The sequence below is a fragment of the Typopeltis vanoorti genome, chromosome 3, assembly GCF_054136105.1.
Source record: "Typopeltis vanoorti isolate ZY-2024b chromosome 3, IOZ_Tvanoo_1.0, whole genome shotgun sequence".
In the NCBI taxonomy this organism is placed as follows: Eukaryota; Metazoa; Arthropoda; class Arachnida; order Uropygi; family Thelyphonidae; genus Typopeltis; species Typopeltis vanoorti.
In genome coordinates this window covers 172617829-172632048 of record NC_143551.1, presented here as the reverse complement: position 1 = coordinate 172632048, position 14220 = coordinate 172617829, and the positions used below count along the sequence as shown (strand labels likewise).

At 35.8% G+C, this 14220-nt stretch overlaps 1 protein-coding gene across 5 annotated transcripts in view; it reads right to left on the bottom strand.

Moving 5' to 3' along the window:
- Positions 1 to 14220, bottom strand: part of LOC150108743 (twitchin-like) — a 2666638-nt gene that overhangs the window by 1192197 nt on the left and 1460221 nt on the right. For all 5 annotated transcript variants that reach the window (XM_090390962.1, XM_090390961.1, XM_090390964.1 and 2 more), the window contains one exon: positions 2617 to 2731. In XM_090390962.1, the coding sequence (XP_090247088.1) occupies positions 2617 to 2731 (115 nt within the window). The remainder of the gene's footprint in view (positions 1 to 2616; positions 2732 to 14220) is intronic.

Sequence of the window (14220 nt, the reverse complement as noted above, 5' to 3'; positions counted from 1 at the left end):
CAAAAGAGTTTTTCTGTTAATATTGCTGGGGATGAGGACGAGGACTATTCACATTCCACTGAATTGATGGATTTAGAAGACCTATCTGCACAAATAGAAACAGGAAAATGGTAAGATCCAATCACAGGAAAAATCAAAGAATATACATAAAAACAATTTAACAGCCATTTCTACAGTAAGAACAAAAGTACAATAACCAGTACAAGAACAAAAGTACAATAACCAGCTTCTCAAAAATTAATGCAAACCATGAATTTGAGGCAAAATATATGAAATTGGAAAAAGACCTTCAAGATAATGGGTGCATGGCTTCTCCTCTACACATGGAAGTTGATTAAAAAAGTAGATATCAAAGACCTAGCTTCACAATAAGTTATGAAACCTCCTTTTAGCTATTGCCACATTAAACATATGAGAATTTCGTTGGCCAATAACACAGCAGGCTGTATGGGAAATTATACTCAGAAAAAATTCAAGAACAGGTACCTTCCCTATACTACTGGAATTTTGGAAGGCAACATCAAGCCAAATAGGAATTTTAATTCTCTCACCCACCCCCCCCACACACACACTAGGAATATTTCACAACATTCAAAAAATGCAGAAGGCTGAATACTCAATATAGAGTGGAATAAAATCCGACATTAATATATATGCCTCAGCTAGGAGAGTAGACAGATCAACATTATTTCAAACTATATATCCATACTTGAATGATGTCCACTATATCACACCTGTGGGCGACTGGAACTACATTGAAGATCTGCATTTAGATAAGATTGGAGGATACCATATACCAGGAAGAATAGGGTGCTCTTACCTTAAATGCTGTCTAAACAGAGTCCAATTAGCCTATGTTTGGAGCATTAATCATCCCAAAATCTGCATCTACGCTTGCATAAATGGAGGTGTCTGTACATGAACAGACATCATCTACGTCTCCTCATCACTGCTCAATGAAGTATTACAAATCAAGCATCAAAACATAAGTGTGCCAGATCATAAGCCAGAATTACTAAACATTCAGCCTATAATGAGCACTGAAATCAGCTCCTGACCTTGAAAGCTCTCACCCAGGCTTGTCTTGTCAACCTTTTCTGGCAAAATTCAAGCCTTTGTGACAAATGGAAAATGTTGCTTGGAACTGGCAATTGGGCCAGTTCCAGTTTATATTTATGGTTGTTCAAATAAACATAAATATAAAAATAACTGAATAGTCAAAATAACATGCATATCAGGAAAGGGTGAAGCTAAGAGTCTTGTACAAGGAAAGGAGCTGGTTCACAGCTAACTAATGCAATGATATAGATAAGGGGTGGGCAATCTTTTTAAGTGTGTATGCCAAAATTGCCAAATCTATGATGCAAATTTTTCTCACGTGCCAACCAAAATTTTGGGGAACATATTATTATTTGATGTCTATTAGGTATTGGGAGAACCTTTTCAAATAATTAAAAATCACACTAGAGCGGAAAATCAAAGAATATTGTAAGAGCGACTATTGTAAGTCATGTAAGAGTGAATGTAAAAATTAGTGACGGAATTTTTAATTAAAAGGCCTTCTAGCCTGTTGATAGCTTGGATATTTTTTATTTGCTTTTAAGTGTAAATTCTAGCTGCCATATACAGCCATCAACAAAAGAGTAAACAATAATTCTGAATTTTTCGTTTTTGTTTTTTTTATAAAGATCAATTAGACATAACTTTTTTTCAAGTGTTTCCAATATATTACAGTGCACAATCTCATAATCATTTTACTTGACTAAAGCAGAATAAAAGAAAATAAAATTAAAGAGATTCTTTTATTAATTCTTCATCCCTTAAGAGTAATACATAAAAATTACAGATAAAATAAAATATTATTTTACCTACATAAGATATTAAACAGAAGTTAATCCTTTAGCATTTTTTAGAAGAAAACTTCAAATCAAAACTAGAGAAAGAAAAATGGTGGAAGTTTTATTTATTTAGCATCAATGAGACTTATGCTGCTATATCACTGATTATAGATAATTTTATCAGGTTTATATTTTGTAACCTTTAGAGATATGCATGCCTATTAGTTTCATCTGTAAGGCAACTCCTATTATGACACTTAACAAAGTTCATCACTGAGAACAATGATTCACAAGAATATGTAGATGCAAAAATGGATAGTAATGCTGTTGCAAGGGTTTTTAAACCAACAAAATTTTCTCATCTCTAATCGCTCCTTTTCAATATTTTCCAAGTCATGTCAACTCTGAGGTCAACAAATTTCTGTCTCCATGAGCTACTTTGAAAATCAATCAACTGTATTTCAAAGTCCTCCATATTTATCCACAAAAACATCTGCAAGTTTAATTCATTCAGTTTTATAGTGTCTGGAAACTTAATGGATTTTGCAGTCTCTTCTAATTCTCTGAACTTTACAAATCTTAGAGGGAGAACTACTCAACAGTTGACACAATGATGTTTAAAAATAGCTTTTGAAGATATTGGCAGTCTGTTTTGTCATCCTTTTGGAGATCAGCTTTATTTACACATTTATCAAAAATATATATATATATATATAAATAAAAATAAAAACATATAAGAGCATTTCTCTAATAAAACTGAGCTCAAGTATCAACTTACCAAATGGATTTTTGGCTAAAATAGCTTTATCTGCTTCAAGAGGTTCAGATTCACCTTGTCTATTTGCTGCCCTCACCCTGAATTTGTACTGTTTACCTGGCTGAAGGCCTTTAACCTATTTTTTTTTTTGAGGAAACAGAGTATTCAGAGACATGCTTATTATGATAAAAAAAATGATTCAGAAGATGGATAAGTTATCATTTTATATATATTCAACAGAAATAAAACAATGCTATGTATTGTTTAATTTTACAGATAATACTCAGAATTATCTGTAAATAGATTTGATCATATCATATCAGAATATTGTCATTAAATATTCCTTTTAAGATGCTTATTTTAACTAAAAAATATAATAGGAAAATTTTTTCTCATTACAGTGAATATCAAAGAAAATTTCCTCTAGGAATTAAACAGAAATCATTTGAAAAAGTTTCAAAATACCTTTCAAAAAGGTATTTTTTTTTGTATGATATATTATTATTATTATTATTATTATTCAAGCCTCCACGGAGTCAAAAGACTCACTCATCGTGGGAGGTCCTTCCGAAGAACATAAAGTCTGTCAAGACTCATGAGAAAATGAACAATACTTCAAGAATTATTACAAAGAGTGCATCAATATTACCATGTCATTAAAGGAGCAAGTCAAGTGCCCATATCATGCACAATTTTTTTTGTAATATATACAAAAGAAGCGACATAATTTCAGCAATAGTTCAATCTTTGATTTATTGCCAATAAAGCGAAAAATTATAGAATGCTATCTAGCAGTCCAGAAAGGAATAAAATATTACTATTACTCAAAGGAATTTCCATGGAGTGCAAAGACTCATTAGTGGAGGCTCATCCTGTCTACACAATAAGTAGCACACCTCTCCAGACTCTGGCAACACATTTCCTGCATTCATCACTGTCCAAGCAAAACAACTAGTCTCGATGTTCCTTTTAACTACACACACACACACACACAATTTCTAGGAATGACAATGTTATTTTTGACAACACCTGCACTCAATTTCTAGGAATAACTTCTAGTTCTGTACCTCTAGCCAAATGATGAAAAATTTACTCTACATTAATCCTATAAAACCCTTTTTGTAACTACTATACACACTGCTATAATTTCTCCTTTTTCTGTCTGTCTACCAATTACTGCAACCCACAAACACTTTCAGTCTATCCTTGTAGGGAGCAATCCACAGAACAATCACCATCTTAGTTTGTTAGTTGATTAGGACTTTACTGGTGCAAGAACAGCAAAGGTCATACAGCATGAAACCAAAGGTTAGAGCTGCACTAAAGGTACTAAGAAGCAGTAATAAACAGATAAAAAAAGGAAATATCATGTTATGTAAAAACACCAAATGTTAAACAATTTAGTAAAGCAAAGTTGTATCTATACATAAATATTATTTATAGTCATATTGTGTTTGTAGAAATCAATTCTTTTTTAAAAAGTTAAAAACTTCATTCAGTTTATATGAGTTTCATAATATCTGTATAAGTGTACATTACTCAGTCAATGCAGTAAAAAAACTTGCAGGTGTAGCATGGATGAGAAGTTGAGGGGAAAGAAGATAGATGCTACTTGGGTGATATTTAAGAACCATCTAGTAGTAGAAGCAATTACGGTTAAATAAGGTGTGTGTGAAATGCATGAATGAAATGGACAAGCAATACAGATAAAAAAAGGCATTACAGGGCAAGTGTAGTGGGAAAATCACAACGAACCAGTGGCTTGAGTAGGACTGGTTATAGACCTATAATTGAACTGCTGTGTTTTTGTTTACAAATGCCAGAAGTATCAGAAATAAGGGGGATGAAATGGTTTCAGTGACTCAGTTTATTCACCCCAAAATCATTGGAATAAGTGAAACTTGGTTTGAACAAAGATGATATTGTAAAGAGAATAGAAATAGAAGGACACAGTATTTTTTGCAAGGATAGAAAGGGCAAGAAGGAAGGGGAAGTGCTGCTGATGATAGAAGGGGAATTAAGTCCATACAAGGTAGCCATGAAAGAAGGAAACAGTGGCACTGTTTATAAGGCAGTAGTGTAAAGTAAGTTGACAGGAAGACATATTTAGCTGGATGTTACTATAGGCCTGGGAATGTGGAGGGTGGTGATGAAGAATATGTATAAACAAATTAGATTAGTGAACAAAGGAAGGGTAGTTATTATGGACAATTTTAATTAAGGCAGTATAGTTTTGAATGAAGAAATAGCATTTGAGAATAAGGAAAATTCATTTCTTCAGTTCTTAAGAGATAACTATCTCAGGCAGGATGTAATGAAGGGCAAGCAAGGATTGAGAGTTTTAGATTTGATCATATCATCAGAGAATGTAATTGTGAGTGGGATTTCACACTTTTGTCCAGTCAGAGTGATCATGAAATGATCACATGAACTTGTGGCTAGCCATATGGGGCTAATGCGAGGAAAAGATATATGTGGAATTATAAGGCAGGTGATTATGACGAACTTAAGAGACAGCTTGGAGTTATAGCATGGAACGAGGAGTTAAGTGATAAGGAAATGGTGCTTGGGAGCTAACAAAGAACTACATAAAAGCATCAATGTGTGTGAATGTATTAAGAAGGCCAAAATGCTGAATAAGGTAGGTTTAAAATGGATGAATGAGGGGGGAATTGGCTGTAGCATTGGCAAGCTTGTTTAATAAGAGTCTTACAACAGCACAGGTTCCAAGGGAGAGGAAAGAAGGTGAAATTGTTCCACTGCATAAAGGTGGTGATAAGGCTGTGGCTTCAAATTATATGCCAATCTGTATATCTGGTGAAGGTACTACTATTAGAGAGATTGGTAAGAAGTAGGATACAGAATTGGGTTGAAAACAGCTTAGGGTTATCAGCATGGGCTTGTTAAGGGGAGATCATGTCTTAATAACTTACTTATGTACTATAACAAGGTGACAAATATATTGGACAGGGGAGATATATACAGTGGTGTATTGGATTTTGCAAAAGCTTTCAATAGGCTCCCACACAACAAATTAATAAATAAATTGAAACACATGGTATTCGATAACAAACTTCTCAGTTGGATCAATGACTAGTTGTCAGATAGTGTATCAGAAAGTTGTATAAAGGGGAGCAGTATCCCATATGACAGGGGTGTTCAACCCGTCGATCACAGAGCGATTTTTGGTCAATCTCTTATGTATTCCTCCTTACTTACAAATTTAATTAAAACTGAAAACATAATATTTTATTTATCATTATTTTGTATTCTTTTTAATTCACTTTAAGTGTATTACTATTGTTTATTTATTTTTCATTAAAATTGTCAAATCAGTAATTTTCTTAAAAGTCCAGGTAAATGAATTAATTTGGATCAGTGGAAGTCAAACAGCGAGCTGAGTGAATATGATTATAAGCAAAGTGTAAAAACTCGATTGTAGCTTAAATATTAAATATTGCAAAGCACATTACATCAATTTTTTACTTAGGTTAAGTCCCACGTGAATATTGTAAAAAAATAAACTTTGTTTGTCTCGGTATAGTTTGTATTACATGTTTTTGTAAATAACTCTTTTGAAGCTAACTGTATATACTGCTTTAATAAGAAAGATTGTTATTGAAACTTGCATGTATGAGAAAGGCTTGCAGGCTCTAAGTGTAAACATCTCCGAAGTCAGTCAGAAAGAGTTCAAACAACCTTCCGATGGCCGGCAACTTACAATCAAAAGAAAGCTGAAGAGAAAAAAAGGCATGCCAAACGACTCATATCGATTTTTAGGGGGTTGCCAAACTTCATGCAAGGTCTCAGAGGAGGCCTAATAAAAGGGACTGAAGCAAGCAGAAGGGGTCCCGGTTTCAGAATTGCTGTCAGAGAGGAGGCCGCCCGGTCCAGAGTCACCATCAGAGAGACTGCCCAGATGGATCCACGTTGCTTGAGAGGGGAGTTTCCCGCTTCCAGAAAGGAGCTTCTCAGTTCGAGACGTTGCTAGAGAGAGACTACTAGGCCGCAGACAAGGTTTCAAATTGTCAAAAGGAAGAGTTCCAATTGCCGGAGAAAAGTTTCCAGGTCAGGTTAATGTCATACATTCACCAGTGTGTTGCGCTTTCATTACAATTTGATGAATCAAATGACTTCACTGATATTGCTCAGTTAATGGTATTTATTCACATGGTATTTCAAGATTATTCAAGTAAAGAAAAACTTTTGAAAATTATATCATTATTGGGAAGGACTAGGGGAGAAGACATTTTTTCAGCATTTGATGAATTTGTGAAACAACACAAACTCCCACTTTTTAAACTTGTGTCTATTACTACTGATGGTGCTCCTGCAATGATAGGTAAAAAATCAGGCTTCATTTCATTATGTAAAAACGATGACAAATATCCAGATTTTTTAACGTACCACCGTATTATTCACCAACAAGTACTGTATAGTAAAAGATTAAACATAAAAGATGTTTTGGATATTACATTTAAAATTGTAAATTCTGTTCGAGGAAAAGCCCTACCACGGCGGTTATTTAAATTACAGGCAGATGATGATAGGGAAGTTCTGTTGTACAATAATGTTTGCTGGCTCAGCAGAATTCAATTTTTAGAAAGATTTCTTGTATTAATTAATGATATAAAAATTTTTCTTGATGAAAAAGGAGATATTTATCCAGAATTGGGTGATAAAAGATGGTTGTTACACTTATCATTTTTAGTAGATTTCTGTTCGAAATTAAGCAATTTAAATTTAGAGTTACAAGGTAGAGATAAACATTTAAATGACATGTTAAGTTCAATAAAAACTTTCCAACAATACTTACTTTTATTAAAGAAAAATATAAATGACCATGAATTTAGACATTTAATAAATATGGGAGATATTTATTAAATTTTTTGAACAAAATCAAGAAATGCTTCACTAAGATTTAAAAGAATTTATTCATGAAATAGAATTAATTGAGGAAGAAATAAATTCAATATTTAAAGATTTTAATAAAACTGAAATGATTGTATCTTTTATAAATAATCCATTTCAAGAAAACTTGAACATCACAGAAATTTCAAATAAAATTAGTCGGCTGTTTGATATAAACCAAGCTGAAGTAGAACTTGAGATAATAAACATCCAGAATAGTTTGCATTTAAAATCAATAAAAAAAGCATTTCTTGATTTTGTTCAAAAAATTGAATAAATATCTCCCATATTTATTAAATGTCTAAATTCATGGTCATTTATATTTTTCTTTAATAAAAGTAAGTATTGTTGGAAAGTTTTTATTGAACTTAACATGTCAATTAGAGTCAGTGTGTCCCAGGGAGGATCATAGCAGGGGTGGCCTCTTGTGGGAATGGATACTTGGGAGAAGGGAGACAATGTCAGGTAACACTGAGCCCAGTGGAGTCTAGAAGGGATAATGCTGGGTATAGAAACAATGGCATTTATATGCTTTATACCAATGCCAGGAGTATCCGGAATAAGGGAGAGGAATTGGTGGCGCAGATAGCATCAGCCTGGCCAAAAATTATTGCGATCACTGAGACGTGGTTGACAGAAGGGGATATAACAACAGGAATAGAAGTCGCTGGGTATAGCATTTTTCGTCAGGATAGGAGGGAAAAGCGTGGTGGTGGGGTACTGCTTATGATAAGTGATGACCTATGTCCTCTAAGAGTGGAGAATTTGGAAGGAAGTGAGACAAATGATTTTGAGAGTGTATCGTGTGAGGTAGAGGTAGGCAAGACAGGATATTTCGTGGGATGTTGCTACAGACCCAGGAGCACAGAGGATAGGGACCAGGAGATGTTTAGACAGCTAAGTTTGGCAAGTGCAAGAAGAATGATTGTTATGGGAGATTTTAACTTCAGTAGTATAAATTGGAGAGAGGAAGATGAATGTAGCAATAGGGGAATGGAATTTCTAGAATTCTTGAGGGACAAATGTCTTAGGCAACATGTAACAGAGGGAACAAGAGGTTCAAAAGTTTTGGATTTGGTTATAGCATCAGAAGAGTTGATAATAACTGAGTTGACATCTCTCCCACAAGTTGGAGAGAGTGACCATATGGTGTTGACTTGGAAAATGAATAGACATGCAGGAGTATCAAAGAGACGGGAACTTATGTGGAATTATAAGGCAGGTGATTATAATAATCTTAGACATCAACTTCGGGAAGTTTCATGGAGGGAGGAGTTGGAAGGCCGGGATATCACTAGTGCGTGGGAAATTGTGAAAGAATATTTGTTATCAGCAATGGTAAGTTGTATACCACGAGTGAAGAAGAGGACGCAATTTGGAGTAAAGTGGATGACAAACAATATTAAACAGGAATTGCATGCGAAAAAGAGGCTATGGAAGAGATATAAGGAGACAGGTGAAGAGAAGATGCATGAGGAATATAAGACACAGGCCAGAAGAGTGACTAGTGTGGTAAGGAAAGCGAAACTGGAAAACGACAGGAGATTGGCCCTAAAATCCAAAGAAAATCCTAGGGAATTTTTTTAGCTATGTAGCCAGTGGGAGGAGAAATGACTGTGGAAGAATGATATTGTGGGATAAAAATGAGAATAGAGTGACTGATGCAGAGGACATAGTGGAATTGTTCAATGAACACTTTATTGGAGTATTTCATCCTAGAGGAGTCAGTTTTAATGCTAGAGGGATAAGACTGGTTCGAGGTCTGGAGGTACAGGAGGAGAGTGTGTTTCAGATACTGAGTACTCTGGATGTCAGTAAAGCTGTGGGACAGGATGGTATTTCGCCACGAATTTTGAGAGAATGTGCTAGTGAATTGACAGTGCCTTTTACATGGCTTTTCAATGAAAGTCTGGCTTTGGCAAAGGTGCCCAGGGAATGGAAGGAAGGTAAGATAGTGCCATTGCATAATGGTGGTAACAGACTGGAAGTGTCTAATGATAGGCCAGTCTGTGTGTCATCAGTAGTTGTTAAGATCTTGGAGAAAGTAGTGAGGGGACCATATACAGCATTGGGCAGATGAGAGTAATGTTATATGTGAGAATCAACATAGATTGTGAAAGGGCGCTCTTGTTTTAGCAATATGCTAGCCTTTTATAATAAAGTTACAAGAACATTAGATGAGGGAAAGGCATATACTGCAATTTTCTTAGACTTGGCGAAGGCATTTCACAGGGTGCCACATGATAAGCTGATATTTAAGTTGCAGCACATGGGTCTGGATGTCAGATTGGTCAACTGGATTCAGGATTGGCTGTCTGATAGGTATCAGAGAGTTGTGTATGGTGGAGCAGTATCCAGGAGGCAGAGGGTTACAAGTTGGGTCCCACAAGGCTCAGTACTAGGACCTATATTGTTTATCCTTTATATCAATGACATAGCCAGTGGATTGCAGGGGGATATTCAGTTGTTTGCGGATGATGCGAAGCCGGGAAGGATTATTAGTAATAGTGCAGATGTGGTAGCCCTGCAAGAGGATTTAAATAAGCTAGATAGATGGGCAAATGAATGGGGGTCTCAGTTTAATGCAGCAAAATGTAAGGTCTTGAGGTTTGGGAAACATCGATGGGATGCTGCATACTCTATGGGAGGAGTTATACTGGAGGAAGTAGGGGAGACAAGAGATCTGGGGTTGATGATTGATAGAAACCTGAAGTTTAGGGGACATATTGCAAACGTGATGAAGGTAACACAGAGGATTGCTGCTATTATGAGAAGGACACTGACTTGCAGAGATAAGAGGGTTATCATTCCGTTGTATAAGTCTCTGATCAGACCACATTCGGACTACTGTTTTCAGATTTGGTCCCCAGGATTTGAAGGGGATAAATTAACTGTGGAAAGGATACAAAGACGGATGACAAAGATGGTTTCAGGACTGTACAAGGATAGTTATGATGGTCGGCTGAGAGAATGTGGACTGCAGGGTTTGTTGGATAGAAGAAGGAGAGGTGATATGATTGAGACTTTTAAACTGTTGAGAAGTGGTTACAGGGTTGACACTGGGGAGTTCTTTCATTTGGTTGAATAGCGGGAAGGAGTGATGACAAGAGGCCATCCCTGGAAGTTACAAAAGGAAACTGTGAGCAAGAGGGTAAGGAGTGGTTTCTTTGTGTGGAGGGTGGTTGAGCCGTGGAATGCATTGCCTGATGGAGTGGTGGGAGCGAGAATGGTCAGTGAGTTTAAAGAGTGGTATGATAGACTTTGTGTTTCTCAGGGGGGGGGAACTCCCCTCGATGAGTCTTGACAGACTTTATGTCTTAGGAAGGACCTCCTGCGATGAGTCTTTTGACTCCTTGGAGGCCTGAATAATAATAATAATAATAATAATAATTAAATTTTTATCTCTACCTTGTAACTCTAAATTTAAATTGCTTAATTTCATACAGAAATCTACTAAAAATGATAAGTGTAACAACCATATTTGGAAGTATGCACATGAAAAAGTATGCAATATTAACTGATATTGTGCAAAAAATTCTGTCGTGTTTCAGATCGACATACTTGTCAGAATCTGCTTTTTCAAATATGACCATTATAAAAAATCAATTAAGAAACCAAATTACAAATGATCATTTGGATGATTGTCTGTGATTGGCCACTTCTTCATATCAACTTGACTATGAAAATATTGTGAGGTCCAAACAATGCCAAATTTCACATTAACTTTTTTTTTTTAATCAACCAACATTTCCTGTAACTTGTGAGTTTGTAATCAATCTGTTGTTTTTTCTAACTTTCATTTTCCAAAATAGAGAAATAAATAATTTTATTCCAATCTATGTGTTTTTTTTGTTGTATTAAAATATTTGTTGTATTAAAATAATTAAAAGTGATAAATAAATTTTTAAATACACAAATAAAGTTTTTAGCTGTGTATTTTTTTTTAGTTGTTTATATTTAGTTGTTTATCTGTGCGTGATCAGATATCAGGTTGAGGTGAACGTGATCTATATAAGAGAGTAGATCGCCGAATAACTTTTTATAGAAAAGTAGCTAGCGTAGTAAAAAAGGTTGAACGCCACTGCCATATGAGGTAGGTCATTAGTGGTGCACCGCAGGGTTCATGTTTGGAAGCATTGTTGCTCAGTTTGTATAATAATGATATTGGGATGGGTTTAACTGGTGATATGCAGCTGGTTGCAGATGATGCAAAACTGGGGATAGCAATAATGCAGAGTCAAGCAGACGTTATGGCCTTACAAGAGGCCTTGGATAGATTGCATGAATGGGCAGATAAGTGGAACTGTTGGTTCAATGTTGCAAAGTGCAAGGTTTTTAAATTTGGTGTAGATGGTGTGCAAGTATACCCTTGTCGGGAAACTTTAAAGGAGTTAGAGGAAATGAGAGATCTGAGAGTTATGGTGTACAAGGACGTGAAATTCAGGGATAACATTGGACAAATTGTGTAGCCATTGCATCCATAATGACAATGACAGAAATAAAGAGGTTATGATGTCAATGTATATGGCTTTGATCAGGTCTCATATGGATTATATATTATTATTATATGAGACCTCCAGAGAGTCCAAAGACTCATTGAGGTAATCTACTCTACAGCTCATTCTAACCGCAACTACACCAATGCCATCTACTGCCCACAACCACCACTAGTATTTTCACAAATAATCACAAACATCCATGCCCACAGCAGGATTCAAATCAGCAGCCTTTTGGTTGGAGAGCACAGATCTGGTTTCTGGGTTTTCATGATGACAAGGATATGTTGGAAAGGGTGCAGAGAAGATTCTCAAAGGTTGTCAGTGATCTTTGGAATTTAGAGTATGAGGACAGATTAAGAGAATGTAAATTGCAAAGCATCGGGAATAGATGGACAAGGGGGGGGGGGTATTATTGAGGCACATAAGCTAGTCAAGGGTTGTTATCAGGTTTACATGGAAGATATTTTACACAGAATTGGAGAGGGGGTGGGGTAAAAAAAGAGCCATCGCTGGAAACTGTATAAGGAGAGTATGAGCAGAGGAGTGAGGAACAGGTTCTTTGCATGGAGAGTGGTTGGTGAGTGTATTGTGAATATAGACACATTGAATCATTTTGAAGCACAGTTGGATGAGCGTTGTGTGCAATAGTGTGTACTTCCCACGATGAGTCGCTGACTCCATTGAGGTCAGATGTTTCTTTTTATTATTATATATAATTTTTTGACGATTTTTATGTTAATAATATTAATAATAATAACAATATTATTTCTGATGAGAAATTGATTGAATTCAATTGTTCCTCCTGTAAATCCTTAAATTTGTGTACTTTGGATCAGGAATTTTATTCCTTTCCTTCTTATTCCTTTCCTCCTCTTTTACCTTGAGGTGTTGAGGATTTTCTATTCATTTAACTGCAATGATGTTGTTGTTGTCTTTTCCTTTAAAGAGTCTTAGAAGTTTCCATGTGCTCCTTGAACTGCTTTGGCTATGTCGATGATTTTGTTTGTATAGAGAAACCGCAACCATATTTCGAGGATAAGGTGATTAGCTCTATGTACCCTAGTGTGCCCTATATCTGTAGATGCATGTGTTCATAGGGCAGTTTGCCTGTTGTGGAGGACAAAAAACCAGTTTCCAGGTGAAAAAAAAACCCTTACCTCTGTATGAGACCAGCTAACTCACCTTTAGTCGATAGAGACGAGATAAAGGGTCCTCACATCGTTGAACCCAGGTCTTTCTGACCAAAGGGCTTCATCTATACTGACTGAGATACAAAAGTTCTGGATCAGGTATTTTAAATGATGTTTCATTATGGTGTTATTGATCTATAAGATTGAAGGTATAAGATATAAGCTATAAGATAAAAGGTTGAAGAGCTCCTGCATAACCTGGATAAGAATTTGTCAGCAAGGACAGATGGAATATCAGCCCGTTTGCTAAAGGAATGTTCAGCTGAACTGGCTAGGTCTTTCACACATTTATATAACTTGTCTCAGCTAAGGAATGATACCACAGGAATGGAAGGAAGGTATGATAGTTCCATTACACGAGTGTATCACTCTTGTGTAATGGAACTGATGTGCCTATCTGCCAACCTATTAGTATCTCTGGTGTGGTAGTGAAGATTTCAGAGAAGTTGGTAGGAACTCGCATATAGAAATGGGTGGACAAGCATTCTATACTCTGCAGGGAACAGCACGGGTTTACTAAAGGATGGGCATGTTTTAGCAATTTGCTCATATTTTATAACAATGTTACGACTGAGTTGGATAAAGGGAATGGATACACTATGATAATGTTGGATTTTTCTAAGGCATTTGATAGGATACACATGAAAGGCTGTTGCGTAAACTGGAGAATATGGGATTGGAATATAATCTATTGACTTGGATCAGGGGATGGTCGACAGACAGACAGATATCAAAAAGTGGTATACAGTGGGCGTGAATCTGACAGATTTTAAGGTAACCAGTGGTGTACCTCAGGGTTCAATCCTTGGGCCATTATTGTTCAATATATACATTAATGACATCAAGCAAGTCTTATCATCAGATGTGCAATTGTTTGCCAGTGATGCAAAGATAGGCAGGGCAATCAGGGATGCTACTGATAATCATCAATTACAAAATGATTTGAATAGACTGGAAATCTGGGCAAACGAAAATGGCTCTCAGTTTAACGTTAGTAAGTGTAAAGTTATGCACTTTGGGCGTGA